Source organism: Pomacea canaliculata, linkage group LG11 (genome assembly GCF_003073045.1).
Source record: "Pomacea canaliculata isolate SZHN2017 linkage group LG11, ASM307304v1, whole genome shotgun sequence".
Classification (NCBI taxonomy): domain Eukaryota; kingdom Metazoa; phylum Mollusca; class Gastropoda; order Architaenioglossa; family Ampullariidae; genus Pomacea; species Pomacea canaliculata.
In genome coordinates, this window is record NC_037600.1 from 6,298,002 (window position 1) to 6,317,339 (window position 19,338).

At 37.4% G+C, this 19,338-nt stretch overlaps 1 protein-coding gene across 1 annotated transcript; it reads left to right on the forward strand.

The window, feature by feature from the left end:
* Window positions 1-9,005: 9,005 nt before the first annotated feature.
* Window positions 9,006-19,264, forward strand: LOC112576308. The gene is made up of 11 exons (XM_025258664.1): window positions 9,006-9,198; window positions 10,390-10,526; window positions 10,984-11,115; window positions 11,547-11,741; window positions 12,259-12,379; window positions 12,726-12,786; window positions 13,620-14,210; window positions 14,729-14,925; window positions 15,995-16,438; window positions 16,655-17,004; window positions 17,940-19,264. Exons 2-11 carry the CDS (start codon window positions 10,472-10,474, stop codon window positions 18,332-18,334), a joined length of 2,541 nt encoding a protein of 846 aa, XP_025114449.1. The 5' UTR covers window positions 9,006-9,198; window positions 10,390-10,471; the 3' UTR covers window positions 18,335-19,264.
* Window positions 19,265-19,338: the final 74 nt, after the last annotated feature.

Consider the following 19,338-nt stretch of genomic DNA (forward strand, 5'->3'; position numbering starts at 1 on the left):
ATCGTTATTTGTTACTCTCTTTTATTTATATTTACATTTTATCACCGAGTAGGAGCCATGTTAAAATAATTGAACATTGCAGGACAAACCGAGTTTGTATGTACGTAGATATTTAATTATTCATTCGGATCCGTTCATCACAACTTACATAATACTTCATGTCATTTTTAAAATGAACTGCTGGTACTTGTACAGGTGCATGACCTTCTGTCAACAAGTCTTGAGGTCAGTAGCGAGCAACGTTGTGTCAACATTACACAGGACGACATCCCACCACCACGTGCATTATGGCAGCGCAGACAAGAATTCACTCACATACCACACAGATGCATGGACTTGTCGTTTCAACAAGTTCTTTTGATGGTCAGCAGCAGCCAGGCAGTTAGACAAGTTAACATGGCCCGACACCCACCACCACGTGAGTCAAAGTGCACTGGCAGACGTGACAAGATTCACTCACATACGTCGTATGTATTGCATCGTCTTCTCCAGACCAGGTGATGAGTAGACACTGATATGACCTAAACACACCACACGCGCTAGGGCACGATCTACATTACACATTATCCAAACACCGACGCTCCAGCAAATAAGGTACTTGTGGGGTTTTGGTGTGTTGTGTTTGTAGGTTTTATGGAGATTTTTTGTATGTTTATTATTTTTTTCTTCCTACCGTAAATGAAAGAAGCACAAACATATTGATACTATTCTCTCATGCACCTTCTTATGTCTTGCATATGTGTGATAGAGGACACGGGAAAAAACCGCTACGTTCAACTCTTAAGTTCATTCAGGGAGCTTGGCAATTTCACAAATGTAATAACTGTGGATACTGCCCCGCTGACTTTCTACGTGCCGAAGTTTATTTCCGTGAAGAAAGAATATGAATAGAACCTCGACGTGATCAATTGTATTCTTGTTTCGTCCATGTGACACGATTTTCTTTGTTATCCTTGAACCTGTTGGAGGCGTGACGTAGTGTAACGTCGTGATGATGCGGGTTTCAGTTTGACGTCATTTTGTTCCGGGCGTCGTTTTGTGACCGTCTACATGTGCTATAAATAAAAACGTTAGGAACAAGTTTTGTGAAGAAGACACTGTGTGTTAGTCACGTGGGTCTTAAACTTTTATAATTACAACGATGTGTCGTCGTTGTTTTAATCCTTTGTATTAAGTCAGGTTGGTCCGCTGGCTGACATTCCCTTATATTTCGATCAAAGTTGATGTTTAAAGGATGCATTCTTTGCATTGCCATTTAATTACAAAGAACGAGGTAGTTTGTATATCAACTTTATTGCTATACTACTGTCACAAAGGACATTTAGTTTTGAATTGTAATGAAACAAATGCATTGGCAATTAATGATTTGAAATCATTACATACTGATTTTTAGTCATTGCGTGTCCGCCATATTTTTTACTTAAGTAAAGTTGGGTCCGCGGTTCCGAAATACTTTGAAATCGAATGTTTAGATGAGCGCGGCTCCTGCTCGCTTGCTCATCACATTTCAAGGTGACAAGTCCCCCTTCTTCCCCGTTCCTTCCCCCCGCCCCTCTCCGGATTTCCTGACATCTGCGGCAGGTGACACTGCGGAAAAAATTCAGTGATTTTGGCTTGATAGCCTTTTTAATTTAAATCACAAGACCCAATAGGTTGTCCCAACAAACCTCTGTAAAACCTGTTCTCCATGTCCCACCTGCATGAACCCACAGGGGAGGAGTCCACGATAGTGTTCAGTGACCTTTGGGAGATAGTTCTGTGCCTAACCTGTCAACTTCCATAAAACGAAAGAATTCCAGTTTGATTAACTTGCCAGCATTTTTTTTTTGTTGTAGTTTTTGACTGTAGCCCAAACTACGATCGTTTGGAAAGGGGTTCATGCTTAATATCACGTGACGCACGTGATGGACTCTGGGCCGTGCGCGAGTGCCTGCCGAGACATCAAGCACGTTCTGCTCTAGTGTGATGACTGACTCGAGATTGATAGTTTGGTGTTTGAGTTTGTCAAACACTTCTGTTCTGTAATGTATTATTACAGTCAGTCACCGTGACATGTCGGTCACGGTCAGTACACTCTCTCCCGGATACACCTGCAACGATCACACACAACGCACACACCCGCGACTTTTACACCCTGAACGTACGGACACATAAATGACACCTAACATTCTATTGCTCTCAAGGACCAAATTATAATCATCATCATCGACATCGTCGTCGTCGTCGTCGTCATCATCATCATCATCATCATCATCGACATCGTCTCTCATCATCATCATCATCATCATCATCATGATCTCTTCTTCTTCTTCTTCTTCATCGTCGTCGTCGTCGTCGTCGTCGTCGTCGTCATCATCATCACCACAGGTGTATAAAGACTCAGCACAAACACGGGGTGACATGAAGTACAACAGACGACAACGATGGTCAAATGATGGTAGAGAAGTACACTAAACCTATCGCAGGATAACTAGAAGCAACTTAGCATTACATTCCATGCATGTGGTCAAAGTTCAAAGGTGAAGGCAGCCGCTGTCCTGCAGGAAATCTGATCTTGTATCTTTTTGGTGTCCACATTCTGCCTGCTGTTGATGGAGAGATGCTCTCACCTTTCTTTTACTTCCTCCTCAGCATCAGTCATTCATCTCTCAATAATCGTCTCAAGCACTCGTTGTCACACATTCAACTTTCATTTGCTTGTGTGAAATGATCTGTCTGTGTGTGAAGGTGTTGTCTTGAATGTGTGTGTGTGTTTGTGATATGTGTGTGTGTGTTGTGTGTGTGTGATGCGCTGTGCACACTTACACTGCATAGTATGTACTGGTGATTATAGGTAGACCCGTCATTAGGTTTGAGCTGCACTTTTATGCATTGATGGACCATAGGCAAGACAAATAGATGGATCGAATACTTGCACTTTCCGTTCACGTGAACCCCCTCTGTCGACACATACTCGTTTGGCACCCCACCCTCCGTCGGATTGCAGGGAGTGGGCCTTGTCCTGTACCTTTATGTTTTGCTGACAATGTCGCCTGGCCTTTGACCACCACGTGCTCTGCCAGTAATTGGACGTCAGCTGTCGCCGGTGTTTTCTGATTGTCCAGGGGGAGGATGCTGATCACTTGTTTTGAACGGTCGCCGATGAGGTGGAGGAGTCCTGTTCGGCTTGTACCAATAGCTACAACAGCTGACGTTTTGGTTGTGTGTGACATTGGGGTCTACAGACGGCACCCGGATGTACCCGGTTTGTAGTGTAACGACCTTACAGATCACTTATGAGTCACTGAGCACTTTCCTTAGCGTATCAACTAGTCACAACAGCCGCAGTTATGCCATGTCTTAGTTATTAGTAAAACCCCTCAGGCGCCAACGTATACCAAAAGTTAGATACAATGCTTATTTGTTCGGAGAACTTGTGTTTGGAGAGTTTTTGTTCATCCAAGCCCATTCATCCATTTTAGCAGGATCTGACCAACAGTGTCCCTCTGTCGCTTTCAACTCAGTTCTTAAATTCATTATGTAACAATTGGTGCTACAAAACTAGTCAGATCACTTTATTCATGCTTCAATACAACATCTTACTAATTATTAGCCATAGTCCTTGACAGAGGAGAAGACCCACAAACACACCAAATTGGCCTAGGCATGTGCTCACTTGTTGCCTTGGTACCATGATATTGACTCTTTCTTGGCTTACAATGTAGTACCAAGATGCGAAGATGACTAGATCGGCCACCCTTAGCCAAACCTGAGTTCTAAGTCTTGGTCGATCTTGGCACCAATGATGGGCCCATCTTATCCAATATTGGACTAGTCCTATACAATTGGGCCGATCGTCTGTGTGCTGTATGTGTGAACAATACACTTTGCAATATGACAGAACTGAATTTTAAAGATTACCATGTCTACTACAAGGTTATGTTCCAAAGCAATGACGGACTGTTACCTTCACAACATGAGAAAGTATCACTGTCCTAATGTCTAGAAACAATACATTCAGGGATATTACCTGCCACTGTTATTACGAAGGTGATGAAAAACTTGGGGCGAGACAGAGGGTGAGAAACAAAGGTCTTACTACCCAGATGAAGACCATCATGAAGGCTTCGACTGTCTGTTTTCTCAGAAGTTTTCTTGCCTTTATGCAAGTACTGCAAGCGAAGTGAACGTGGGGAACAACTGTCTGTAGGGTGATTCTTGGTTGAGAGGGATAATCACAGCGATTTTTTCAATGACCACCAAAGCATTTATAGTCCCACAAACACGAGGGGACTGGCCTCACAAACCACGTGGCGGCCTGCTGGACTTGTGGCGACTCAACAAAACTTTTCCATTGTATGTCTTTGAGGTTTGCTATAGCAATGGTTAACATGATGACTCATGAAACTCCTGAAGGATGCAACTGTGACGAAATGAAACGATGAAGGACAACCTACATCTGTTTGTCTTGCTTAAACAACTACACGTACACGTCCTTTCTGGAAGAGTCCCCGTATTTCTGTTTATTTTTTTACATGCAAACAGAGGCAAACCACACACACATTACCAGTAATTGTTGGCAGATCAGTCTGATTAAATGATCACCACACACAGTGAGAGAGAAAAAGAAGGAGGAAAGCTCACGGTGCAAGCACAACTGAAATTCAAACCCTTATCGAGGGTCGTCCCGCCATATTGACAAGTGCTGAGAGCGTGAACATCGTGACGTGTCAGCAGCAGCTAGTAGATGCGACTATTGAGGTGGTACAAACAACTTCGAGGCGAAACCGGTGTTTTAAAGGCTGGAAAAATTTTCTGGCAGAGCGATTCTGTGACACAAAGGTTAGCGTCTGTGACGGTTGGCTGTCCTGGGTTCACCTCTCGTCTTGGGCACCCTGTTCTTTCTCTGAATGTGGCATCTGTGAACAGAGCTAGCTGTCTTCCCATGATGCAGCCATAGTTCAAGACGTAGTTACTGGATCGGTGTACAACACCAATGCCCTCTGTTATTCTCTCTGTTACAGTGTTACTACTGACACCAATACTACCAACTATAGTCCTACCTGTTTGCACCCCTATAATGACTGTAGTGCTGCTAGTGATGCCATTGCCTACGACTCACAGAACAAACAAAAGAATTTCTTCTCATTCTTTAAACTTTGTTTTTATTCTGTGACGTAATCTTTCTTACAGGTACGAACGTTACCTGACTTACTCTATGGTCTGTGGGTCGGGACACTGAAAGAAGACATTTGACGCAAGAAATGCTAGCGTACAATGGGATGTACTCCGCTACCCTGAGCACCACAGTTTCTTATGAAGTAGCCTCCCTTGACCAATTGCCATACACAACACACCTTCCCCTACAACCCTCCTCACGACCTTACACTTTGAATTTTAATTTTAATCTACATTATACAGGTCACATGGCAGCTGGGGCAATGGGAATGACATCGCTAGTCACTTTGCCTGCTGCACCCAGTCCTCACCCTTGCTATTTCACACACTGCTTCTTTAAACGGATGAAAGCCGTTACTTAGCTCTCACACTAGTTCATGCAGGAGGGCAATGGAGGTCCCATGGCTGCCTGAGATGTTTGTGGTGATTGTGTTGTAGTGAAGTCCGTCAACAGAGCGCATCACATCCACTGGATGAGTTCACTACAATTTGTTATGTTCTTCAATTGTGTAGATTGAAGAATTTGTTTGGACACTTATTCTTCAATGAACAAAGTTCGTAAACAGCAATAGCTCTTGTTGGTTTGTTTGCCACATGTTGATGTTGGTGTTGATGTTGATGATGATGATGGTAACAACCTGCCGCCCAAAGATGGAGATGAGGAACTTGTGTCAGCAGCTTGTCACACACAGTGTGGAAGTATGGTGACCTGTGACAGACATGAGTGTTACCATAGTTACCGTCACACACAAACATCACAAGTTTCCAATTCCTGTCAAAGTATTGTATGAAGTATCAGGAACACAAATATCACTTTAAATCACAATAAACAACAACTGTTTGTCACGTGTTCAGAGTATGTCTGTGTTGTGTGTGACTAGATAGTAATTGTTTAACACGTTGATGTCAAGAGGAGGCTACTTGTATACTAAGCTCACTGACACTGTACATAATAATGCGTGTGAATAGCGGTGAATGCTGTGGTTGTGTGTGTAGATATGTATACATGCATGAGGGAGGGAGGCAAGAGAGAGTAGATGTCTGTTGTGTGAAGCAGAATGTGTAAATATACACATAAATGTATCTTGTACAAATAAAATTAAGGAATCGACAATCATTACCGTTTGTTACTGACAAGAACTGTGTACAGATGTACAAAAACAATGTCTAAGGGACTAAAACTAGTCACATCTTGTTCAACACGTACATCGCAGGTAGATGATAAAAAATTGTTTAAATTGAAAAAATTAGATATATCTTACTTTAAAGTAAGTTCTTAAAAATTGAGGTTTTTTTCCTACTTTGACAATAAACACTTAAATGCACATTCAATATTATTATCATTGTTTTGAATGTTGAGCAAATATTGAATCCAAACACTGTTGCGGCCCAGCCTCATCCTGACTCTGCCTCCAGTGGCCCCCGGGTAAATTGAGTTTGAGACCTGCTGTAGATGGTTTTTATTTAATGTTTAGGTGGCCTTAACCGTCCTACTAGTTCATCTTAACGAGTTGTACACACTACCGGTAAATGATTCATGCTCATGAGCAGCAGAAAAATATACTCCAGACCGAAAAACTGAAATTAAAAACCATGGTAGTGACTTCTCCTTTCCTTTGTTGTCTCTCTATACAAGTAACAATATCCTGTCAGCATATGAAGAAAGCAGGAGCCTGAATGGATGTTTGGTGTTAGTGTCAGTCATCTGTGACGGGTGAGATTATTTTTTAAATATTTTAAGCCGAGAGACACGTAGGAAAACAAACATAATGTGATTGTAACAAATAAACTTGTTGCTTCTTTTATACCCTCACACCACCTGTACAGTTTCTGCCAGTAGTAATGATGCGCACCTGAGGATGAAGCATAAAAAAACTTACTAAACACTGGATGCGATGAGACTAAGCAGGAAGAATGATAGAAAAGTTGTTATGGTCTAAACAAATTACAGTGAAGATATAACAGTGTGACATTGTGAGCTGTGCGTGTCTTTGTCTGTGATAGTTGAATAGGAGGAGAGTGCAACCATGCGTGCAAAGTCACTCATCCTAAAGGACACATGGTTGTACATATAGAGAAATACAACAAACACAGACATGTCTGACACACATACACATTGCACACCTGCTCACGTGCAGCAACGCACTCGCACTGCACTTATGCTGTAAGAATGCATGATCAACATCACCTCCAACATTTAAGCATATCATGCTAAATACAATTACAAGATTAGTCACTTGACCTAATCTATTGATAGCCCGCAGAAAGTCTACTCATAAATGACTAGAACTTTGAGTATACCTCATACAAACAAAGAGAGATATATTCTGACCGACAGCAGATGGATATAGGATAGACACACAGACAAGACAGAAAAATCCACACTACTGGAGAGAGGGGTAGACAAAAATTGTCTAACTAAACCACTACAACCTATGCTGCTTCTATTGTCAGCTGCTCCTTTCCTATAGCAGGGTATGATGAGGTGGAAGAAAAGATTTGTGTACATTGTCAGGGATATGTTTGTTGATCTATTTATGTAAATTGTTATCTGCGATAGTTTTTTGTGTATGTATTGTTTAATAAAAATAAAAAAATTGTCTTAACAATGACGAGTTTGAGAGTTGGGAACCTCTGTCATAGACATTGCTCAAGACATAGAGCTTTGCGAATCGGGCTTTCCCGTTTATGTAGACAGTAGACCATAACAACTTCATAAGCAATTCCAAATGTTTTGACAAAGAATAGTTGAAGGCAATATGGGATGGTGTCAACACCGAATGTCTGGGTTGTCTCGATCTTCTTCCTTCCGATTACAAGCAAAGTCTATCCTTCATGCTGTCCACATATAGACATTGCATTTTAGGGGATAAGAAATATTCCAGAAACCATTAAAAATGTGTGAATTTTTTAACATGGTCACTGACTTTATGTTGAAATATGAAAGGTTGATTAAGAAAATGTTTTTATGTTTCATGTAAATTTGTATATCTGTAATACTTTTTAATATCGTTCTTGATTGCTGTATGCATTTTTAACTGTATATAGAACATGTGCGCATTGTGTGATATTGCCTCATAATAACAATGACTAATGATGCTCAAGATAGGCGACTACCTTTTAGTTATACATATAGAAAGGCTGTAGGGTTATAGAACCAGATGTTCACAATGAGAGAAAAAGATCAAGCACAGAGACGCATCTGAACGTGCACTCGCGTGCGAGCGTGTACACTTTACATGTATTGTACATTCAGGCACACTCAGTATCGTGTAAAGACACATGATAAACATCATCTCTAAGATTAGGTTTAACACGATAGCAACTCAATGAGTCACTTAACCTGTTTTCTACATTTATGCACAGACGTCGAATGATAAATGACTGGACAGGACTCATTCTAGCTTAAGCCAGTTACAAAACTTTTAAACACACAACAGATAAATAAAGCGATCTCTTATTTAATAAACTAATACCATTAATTGAGTAAAATAGCGGGAGGAAGAGGTGGAAGAATTGCTCCAGACATCTGCTTGTTTATGTACTAGCAGTCGGACTTGTGAAATATGTGGCATCCATATTGCCCAAGACATGAACAAAATTGTGTAGGAATTTCCTGCTTATGTAGACAATCAATAGACCATAATGATTTGTAAAACAACTGCAGTGCTCAGAACTTCTTTACGTCGTTAGAATGTACAATATTAAAGTATCATGAATTCCACGAGTTGTATATTAGGGTTTTCTTCTCTTTTCTGAGCTGGTCTGTTTTGTTAAGTATAGATAAGGTTGTTTTTTGTCACCACAAACGTGTAGTTGCGCTGACACTTACAGGTCAAGGAGTGAACAACTGCTCCCCAGAAAACGTTATCTCATAAACGGAATATTATTTATCACCTGAGGTAAAGGACAGGCAGAAACATATCTGTAGGTGTTGTCTTACCTTTGCCTCGTCCAGTTTGTTCATCATAAACAGCTTTTACTATGGACGAATATGACAGTTATGTAACGGTGGCCGGGTTTGTCAGTCACCTGTAACAGGTAAGTGTCTTTTGTACATATCAGAGGTAGAGGCCAGTAAGTTTATTGTGGTAAGAGGGCGTTATCCTCAAACAAGGAAATGCAGTCTGCCATTTTGTGACGTGCTCACTCAAGCCTTAATGGTGGAAAACTTCGGTTAACTACCTTATAAATGTTGTTTTGGCGGCAATAAAGACTAAAAAATGTCTTTGGATATCTACTTGTATATAGAAGGGTTACAGGTCTATGTTCGTGATGCACCAATTCATTCTAAAACACGATAAGAATATATAGATAGGAAAAATATGCTTAACAGGAAGACAAACTTCAAGAAAAGACAAAAAAAATCTCTCAAGTTTATTCACAAAATATGTGTATCAGAGATAGGTTGAATAATGAAGGGCTAGCTCTAAGATTTTATTTCCTGCTATTTTCCATTGACGAAGAACGTCCATTGAGGTGAGCTATTTACCACACACACTGTAAGTCTACTCAATAAAGAATAGAATCATTTTTGATAAAACAAGGAAAAAAAAGGAAAACAAACACAGAAGGTCACTTCAAATGCATAAATACATATTTTTTTAAGTCTACACACAGTCTCTCACACAACCACCTCACCACTCCCACCCCATACACACATACCCATTTTCTCCGAAAGTGTTTTCCCGTTAACATAGAGAATTTTTTATAGCTTCAGTGCTTTTAATGATGTGGTAGGGTTTGTTATTCTTTATTTATTGTTGGGTAGAGCTCAGTGCTAGATACTAGTTCCAAACTTGGAATAATATTCACATTCTGTTTGGAGATTGACGTTTACAGATATCACCATACGCAGAAAATGTTAACATCTCTGACATTCACATGGTACATGTATATATTTACGTTGTCAATTGAAGTCTAAGAAAATAGTGAGAATGTAAGCCAACGTGAAGTTAGAGCTCTTTCTCTACAAGTTTATAGTTTTTTGTACATGTAGTAAATAGTATATTGCACACAACTATCCAAACTAGACATTTTATATTATTTTTTATTCTTTAACAGTTCCTCTAGATGAAAATATTCTTAGTTGATACGATTTCTGCAGATCGCACATGTATTTTTGTCATTTCGGCATACGTTAATGTAGACTTTTTCACGACAATAATGATATCCATACGTTCATTAATTATTCTTCATTTTTAACAGTATGGGATTTCTCTCTTTTTACAGACTAGTTACCGAACAGTAACCATAGCTACGGACCGTGGTCTTCTGCAAAATTTATCTATGGTCTCAGAAAATATATGTCAACATGAGACTCACAATTTTGTTGTCATGTCTGCACATCGCCGCTGTTTTAGCTCAAGGTGCGTACATTTGATGTACACTACTCGTCTACCTCTTGAGTGGTACCCTCTCCACCAAAAAAAAACAAACAAAAACAAAACAAAAAACTACTGTTCCTGGATAGGTTCTACTGAATTTACTAAATAATCGTTTTTAGCAAATTATTACTTATAGACTAAAAAAGTAAACATAACTTATACACGTATGTACAGATATTGTAAATGAAGTACACTGTATGCCCATATCTCATATTTAAATTATAAAATTATAGCCTCAGACATAGCAAAGTATATTTATACAGATATTTCGCAAATTATCGACTACTTGATTTCTTAACATGAACATGGATGCAAAAAGAGTACACATGGACATCTTAATCAGTAGATATCTAACTGCAACTTTTAACAGCATAATCTAGTAAATAAAAAATATGTGTTTTTCATTGATATTTTGTTCTATGTTCGCACATTTTTGTAGGAAACATTTCTTGCAAGATTCCAGCAGTGGAGAGTATGGCGCCGACTTCGCTAACCTGTATTTTTCCGGAGGACGTCCGTTTGAAACGAACAGATTTCTCTGTGCATCATGCAAACCGTACGGAAAAACCAGGTAATATCAATTATAAAGGCTTTGCTTGTTACCTATGAGATGAGATTTAGAATCGAAAATCAACACAGTGTAACTATATGATCTTGACCAGGAGCGGTATTTTGAAAACAGAGTTAAGTCGTTGTCATAGTAAAATTAAGGGTCTTGTTCCATATTTATAAAGATGTTCATACGTCTTAGACGCTGGGATTAGAATAGTTAAGCAGTAACAATACCTTTTGGAAATTTAAAAAAAAAATAATATCCACGGGGTCTAAACAGTTCATCGTAACTAAGCAAACGGGAATTTATTTTCGAAAATTCCCCAATTTACTTTCGGGGATCAACTTACCTTAGCAATCTTACTCTTCTAGAACTATTCAGAACTAAAATGAAACGATGTCGTTTATGTTTGTTTAATCATATATGACTTTGTGTGTGTGTGTGCACAGTTCTCGACTGTTTGTGGGTACAAGATAACTTGGAATGTTTCAACACAGCGGGTTATGAGTTTAACCGTACAGTGACCAACAAATTGACAATCTGGATACCTCGTGCCTATCCTAACATGACAGGGGAATATTATTGTAAATTGGCTGATAGTACTGCTTTCAACATTCAACATTGTCAGCTAGTTTTGACTGACGGTAATTTTAATTTTACTTGTGTTTTTTTTCTGGAACGTTTTGTGTCATGATATTTCTGTAAATGTCAATGCTACAGGATTTAATACGAGTTCTCGGCAATTGTTTACATCGTTGCATACAACTTTGGAACCTCTCTCGATCCATACTTTAGATATTAATAATTAGTGCCTTTATTTACCCTTTTGTCTCCTGTTTTCTTCCTCATGCTTGTTCTTTCTTTCATCTTCTTGCTCTCTGTTTATTTTTTTCTGTTTACTGTATTAATATGTCGTTCACATCCTTCTCACGTTCACAATCCATCCATCTAGTTGGCAATGGTATCATTTGTTCGTTTTAACTGGTGGATCGTCCTACTTGTAGTGTCGTTTAAATACCAATATTTTAATGTTGGTTTTGTTATGTTCGAGAGGGACAAAAAAAATTTAAAAACTTTTTTAATAGTGAAATGAAAGGTAAAACGGAAACAATGATATCTTTGAATTCTCTGTTGGAATGATATTTTCTTGGCTTTTCACAGAGACACACAGAAACGTCGACGAACAGGAAAGTAAAGCTTTGATTATTGGACTTTCAATGGGACTATCAACTTTATTTGCCATAACACTTCTTCTTGTATTCCTCTTACTGAAACGACGAAGGTCAGAATTTCTTATGAATATCTAAAGACGTGTCTGTGCATCTGTCTGTGTGTTAAAACTGATGTGACGCGTATGCTTTGTTAAGTCTATTAATATATGTAAAACATGATTCCAAGTAAAAAAAAAAAAAAAAAAAAAAAAACATTTATAGCAAACCGGCGAACGTTCAGAATAAAATTTTCTTATTTTTTTGTGTATTCAGAATGTACAGTAATTGTTTTAAAAAATCTGTAACATAAATTATTCTGTAAAAAAGAAACTAAAACAGAGAAAAAAACCTATATTAATGCTGAGTAAGTGAGATTATTTCCCAAAAAATATGTAATCAGCTACTGGTCTGTGATAGAGTGTCAAAAAATCCGCCAACATCGCTGGAAGAAGAGCAAAGCAGGCCACTTGTGCCAATAGTAAGCAAATCAATTTACAATATTAGTACTTAAGAGGCATGTTTTAAGTGTATACTATTTAGAAACTTGAAAGGAAGAAAGATATAGTATGTCTCTTCGACTTATTCAATCTTACTTACCCATTTGTTGGCCCACCTTGCTGACTGCGGTGTATGACTAGACTGATAGTCGTCTTATTATTATTAAACCTGTTTTTTATGTTTTTCTTTTTGTCTTGCAAGAGAAAAAACAGAAAAAACATTAAATAAAGTGTCCCTTAATTATTAAGAAAACACTGAGCAACTCTGCGATTCATTTGTAAACCTTCTTAGAATGTAAATAATGTTGACTTTTATTTAGGTCCTTTTAAATCGCCTTTTTTGCCAAAGCAGAAACACTATTTTTGAATACACCTTAGTGATCAACAGATTTGAAATTTAATGGGGAAGGTTTGAACTTAGAAAAAAGGATAATAATGTAAGCAAATTTTACTTTCAAAAATTACATTGTAATAAGCTTAGAGATACTTACAGCCAAGGATATGGCCAAATTATTGTTGTTTAAAGACAAAATTTATTGGTTTCAAACGTCTACTAGAGCAGAATACACATTACTGAATTGTCAAACGTTGCATTATTCTATGCTTAGCTTCCCGATACATGTATAATGTTGCAAATTTAATATTTGTAAATGTTACTGTTGATACTAGAAAGACTACCGAGTTTCTTTTTTATAGTTTCTACAGCCTATTTTTCACTATTATTACTCTTTGTCTAGACAATAGAACGTTTCTGACTCTCTCTTTAATAGGTTTGTGTTATTATAAACAAACTATTTAAAAAACTGTTTTTCAGAATAAAGGAAGCGATAGGCTGCTTCAAGAAAGAACCATACAAATGTATCCCAAAATGCACGAGGCCTTCTATTTTGTTCCTCCAATCTACTTCAATAAAACTCTGTATAAAAAAGAAACTGTGGCTGGTGAAGAAGTCTACATCCCTCAGAAGAGCTCCCCAGGCGACATCAGCCACGACCGAGCAATGCAGCATGTACTGAATTGTTTACGACAAATCGCAGAACAAGGACAGGAACAAATGTTTGTCCTGACACAGTTCCAGTACAGAGACTACTTGCCCAATCTACCAGAAGATGCCAAATGTTTTGATTTTCTCATTGTGCATCGAAAACACGGCGTGGTGATTGGGGTGGTCAAGGCAGTCAGCGATAAGAAAGATAAAACTAAAAAAGATGAACAAACGACAGATAAAAGTATTTTGACACAAATTGCTGAAGCTGTAAAGCAGCTAAACTATGCTGATCAAATGATACGAAGTATCTCACCGGATCTTAGCAAGGTTTCTAAAATTTGCAAAACAGTGATGCTACCCAAATTGACTATCTCATCGCTTAAACGGGCTGTAAACACAGATCATGACCTGACTTCGGTATATCATGTCATTTTTTTCTTATATGTGTAATAATATAATTATGTGAACATTGTTTTAACTATACCGAAAAGGGTCTTTCAAATGATTAAGCTATTAAAGTCGAATTTATTCTTTTTTAAATCTTCACCCAATCATTTATGGTACTAGAGCACGTACAGTAGCAGGATTAGCTGTCATTTTCGAGAGTCCTGAAGTAGGAGAAATAAATTTTACAACTTATTATTAACTATCAATTGAACCTGTTTTAATATGTTCTTTGTTCATTTAAATTTATTATGGTGAGAAAACACTAGGAAATGTTCCAAAAAGAATCAGATGCAATTATCCATTTAAAGGGACTACAATATTATCTTAAACAGTTAGTTTAATAGATCGAGTTGTACGTCACAAGATAGTCCTTACATATATATAAAATTACAAAAATTCATTTTAACTCTACATTAAAATAGTAATATTTTGTCAATATGCTGAACAGTGCGGCCACCAATAAGCTTCTGTTACCCTTTTTTCAACAGAAATTGCGCAGGTGTTTTGGCCCGGAAGGGCTATCTGACCCCACTGAGATGTGTCTGTGTTCTGAGCATCTCGCAGACGAGAACGAAATGTTGGATGACAAAGCTGTTAGTAACATACGACAGATTTGGAAATGGACCACAAGCGATACAGATGGTGTTGATATGAGTAGAGAACTTCATCTGGACTTAGTAGCGAGGTAAGACTTCATTGTGCAAGTGAAATGCATCTGCACAATTAAAAAAATCTTTTAATGACTAATATATTTGAATAAATTAATATATCAGCTCTAAAACGCGCATTTTATGAACATTACTTGTCGTCATTTCCTGTTTCAAAATGAAGTATAGATAGCACAGCACTATAAAATAAAATATTTGTCATTTTTTATGTAACTGACATACCATACAGGAGATATTAGTATAGATGCGTGTGAGTCTGTCTGTGTGTGCATTATCTCATGCCGATCATGTACGCTTGTATCATAACGTTTAGATATTGCTGCATATGGGTTAGATCATTGTTTTTTCATTTAAAAGTTAGGAATAGTCACTTTCATCTTATTTTATTTCACAACTGCCATTTATTTAATTATTTGCTAATGCATAAAAAACTTTCTGTAGTGTAAACGCCGAGTTAATATTGTAAAATACCTTAAACATGATGGGGATCTCTACCCACATTTTATTACATTAAAGAAGGATTTTTTTTTTAAATGGTACTACGAACATTTAATGTGGAGAAAGGCCTGGTACGAGCCATCAAGACACTGCACGAAGGATCCAGGAACTCGGTAATCTTCCATAACAAAGTAGGATAACTCATTTTTTCATGACCGTGGCTGCACCCCAGATCTCTTACAATCAGCAAAAGACGAATGACTTCTTCCGTAGCCTAGTCATCTGCTTGACTGATTCCCATTGGCGTATGCTGGTTGCCGTCAAGCAAGAAAAAGTGGGTGAGGTGTGGAGTAGTCATGTCGTCGGACATGACACTTTCCTAAAGGCAGGTTTCGTTTAATGCGTTAAACTTTGTGGCAAAGAAAGGATTTAATATGTGACTTTAATATGTGACGACTGTCCACTGTGGGACCTTTTCATATGATCGTAAGACCGACCCTGCTGCTGTACCACTTCAGGGATATAAAGGAATAAGTAATGTGTCATTAAGACAGAATCTAGCTGATCAAGTGTTTGTTATACCGTGTTCACCTACTTATTGTGCTTAATTTTGTATTGTACTAAAAGTAATTTTTTTTTTTATTTCAGGTTGTGTGGTCCATCCACCCAGTCTTCGCTTCAAGTTCCAGAAGGCTATGAAGGCTTCAAGCTGCCCAAGACTCTGGCTGATGCCGTTTCCTTAACAGGAGATTTATACCAACGTTCAATGCTAGATCAAGATATGATCGAACTATTGAATCATCGAACAGTGTTCCTTGCTGGAACACCAAACACTGGTAAAACAAGAATGCTCACTCTCGTTGGAAGAAAATGTCTTATCGATGGATATACAATTTTCATTATTAAGGACAGCTCTTCTAAGAATGATGCATTTCTTTCACAATACTTGAAAAAACAGTCAACGGAAGACCGCATTGTTGACGAAGAATGTGATTTTAAGTCTCAAAATCAGAGACAGAAATGTATCGAGAGAATCATCAAGGAAAAAGGGGATAAAACATGTATTCTTGTTGATGTCGCGCACCTAAAAGGGTAAGTATTTTTCTATAAAACGTGATATATAACGCCATAGGTTCTCACATATTCCAATTTACCTTTTCCTTTTATCTTCATTTACACTCCACAACAGAGAAAACTATTACAAAAATGGTGCAATGGCGATGACAATGATTGTAACGATGGTTATGAAGATCATTGTGATGCCTACCACAAAGAAAGAAATGTCAAATAGCAAAAATCATGTTTCAGGAAACATGTCGACCAATTCTGTGAAAATCTTCAGAAAAAAATTAAGCCAGACCTCTTCTTGTGGGTCAGCTGCAACGAAGGTACGTGTCCACCATTAGGCGTAGGACGCCGTGTCAAAAAGATTCTGAACTGCCCCCCAGCTGTGATGAGAGAAGTGGCAAAGGCAAAGGTGTATTCCACCACAGATGTGAACGCAGATGACAAGAATGAGTACCTGCTGCCTACAGACGGGCCGCCAGTCGTGTATGTCCCACACACGGTGTCCTGCAACTGCTTGGTCCATAATTGTGAGAAGTGCGGGCGAGCTGTAGGCGAATTTCTGTCCGAAAATCTTCTTAATTGCAGAAAAGGTAAAAAAAAATCTCTTTAGTCTTGCAGCTGATTTTCTAACGAAAAAATACTAACAAAGTAGATTTACCAACACCATAAGATCTGGTATAGTTTGGAGCTGAATGTCAATATAAGAATACTCCATGGTATTTAATCGTTATTTGCCATTGATGTAAATGTTTGTACATTGCACCATAAAACACTCATAAAAACAGTCCTAAACCCACATTAGACACAGTAAAAGTAACTTATTAATAACTACATTTTGGAGAGTTAGTTGGAAATTTTTGAGGTTTTTTTTTCAAAATGATATATGTGATTACTATATTAGATTAGTTTAATGAAGACGAACATCAATACAAAACAGATTAACATAGGATTCTCCATCACAATTAGTTTTAGGCTAGAAGCAGCAAAGCGATGATATCTATTTTAACCCTTTTTCACGAGTGTGAAGCAATCAGTTTTGGTACTTTTTGGAAATTGAGGTGTCAAAATAAAAGAAACATTTCTATTCCTACTGTGTTGTACAACATAGGTTTAATTTGTTAACGTTTTCATCATATCAGGCAATGTAGCATGAAAAAGACTAATATGAATGTTATATTATTTAGAAGCATGTACATAGCAATTTGTTAACAAGAATGTCAGCGAGCATTGTAAGGGTTTTAGCTCAAAAACACAGGAACTATTGACATTTTGACTATATGACGACGTTGAACAATAATAGTTTATTTTCACAGTAATGTAACCAGTTTTTCGATGAAAACTAACGACTTTAGAATGTCTATCCCATAAATGTGCTTCTAATATAAAGTGTACCCTATAAAGAACAGTTTTTTTTTTTTTTTTTTAAATAAAACAAATTAAAAGGCACACCATATACACACTCAGTTTTGTCACCTGCATAAATGTAACTATCTCTACAATTATAACATCAAGTATTTATTTGCAGATGAATCTAGAAGCGGAACAGATGAATTTTCACCTCTGCGGTTTGAAGACTGTCTCATTTTATTTGAAGAAGACTTTAATATCACAAAAGAAAACAATTTCCTTAAAGGCCTGGTGACGTTCCATATCAACGTAGATGTTGTCAACAAAGAAGAAAGTATCGTTGCTGCAAATGATGACAGCGTGTTGGCCATGAGCGTCTCTCAAATGCAAAGATGCAGAATGAAAAGAAAAATAGTCGTTTATGTGGAATCATATGTAAGAGTCGCCAAAGACAAAGAAAACAAACAGCGAGCTCTCACAAGCTGCACGTCTCAGCTTATTTTGGTGCAGCCAACAATAGAGAACAATTCCTTCTTCACAAGAATAAAATCCTTTGCATTTCAAAATGATTAAAGAGATATATTTAAAACTATTTTGAAACAGAAATATTTACTGCACACAGTTTTATTTAGTTAAGATATATACATAAAGTTCCCCTTAAAAACAGACCAATATTTCGTTTTGCAATAACGTTCGAATTCTATAAAGTATAATTATTATTTTGGTTCCTTAAGTTAATAGTTTGTTTCATTCTGGCTGTTGTTCGTATAATCCAAAAAGCATTAACATTAGAAGTAAAGTTAATGGAAAAGCTCCATGGTAAAGCAAGCTCTGATTCATAGCAAAACGCAACCAACAATTCATCTATGGTTGAACAGGTGGACTTTGGAGTGTACACTATTTGCAGTTCATAATACTTCCGCCGACAGGTATCGCATACCTTTTCAACTCAAATACACCTTCCCGTTCGTCCTTTTTATAGTGGTAACATGGTCAATGCAAGCTGATCTACAATTCATGCGTATAATATCATTCTAATATATTCTTGGTGTTCAACATTCACTGTCTTAAACATGTATACTCTAGTATTTCAGTGTGATTACTATTTATGTACTTTTTCACATCATCGTCGCCATTACCATCGTTACTATCATTATTATGTTGCATTTTTTGTAAATACCTTTTGTTTAGTATGTTTTGCTTTAACATTAATTTTTTATGAATAATTAAAAAAATAATCATGTTAATGTACACACAGATATTTATTATATCACAATTTTCACCAAAGAAATAAGGAGTGTAAACGTCTGTATTTGAATAAACAAATGCTTTTTGCTAAGTTTATATTCAAATTTCAAATGTAATTTAAATTGCAGAATTTGAACATTTGAAACTGTGTCATATTTCATACCCTGCATCATTTCTATCAGAGATGTATGTTGTAAAGGTTAAAGAAGGCGTTCCAAGACAAGGAACTGCATATGAATAAATGAAAAACAAGTGTAGGGTATATTCTTTATTTTAATCTTACATTGTTTCAAGAGTACATGTATTTCTTCAGCATCCTTTTACGGAAT

Excerpts from the sequence above, each read along its gene's own strand:
- LOC112576308 (XM_025258664.1), top strand. The coding sequence starts at position 10,472 with ATGAGACTCACAATTTTGTTGTCATGTCTGCACATCGCCGCTGTTTTA. Across the intron at positions 11,742-12,258 it reads TCAGCTAGTTTTGACTGACG|AGACACACAGAAACGTCGAC; the intron begins GTAATTTTAATT and ends GGCTTTTCACAG. Across the intron at positions 12,787-13,619 it reads GCAGGCCACTTGTGCCAATA|AATAAAGGAAGCGATAGGCT; the intron begins GTAAGCAAATCA and ends ACTGTTTTTCAG.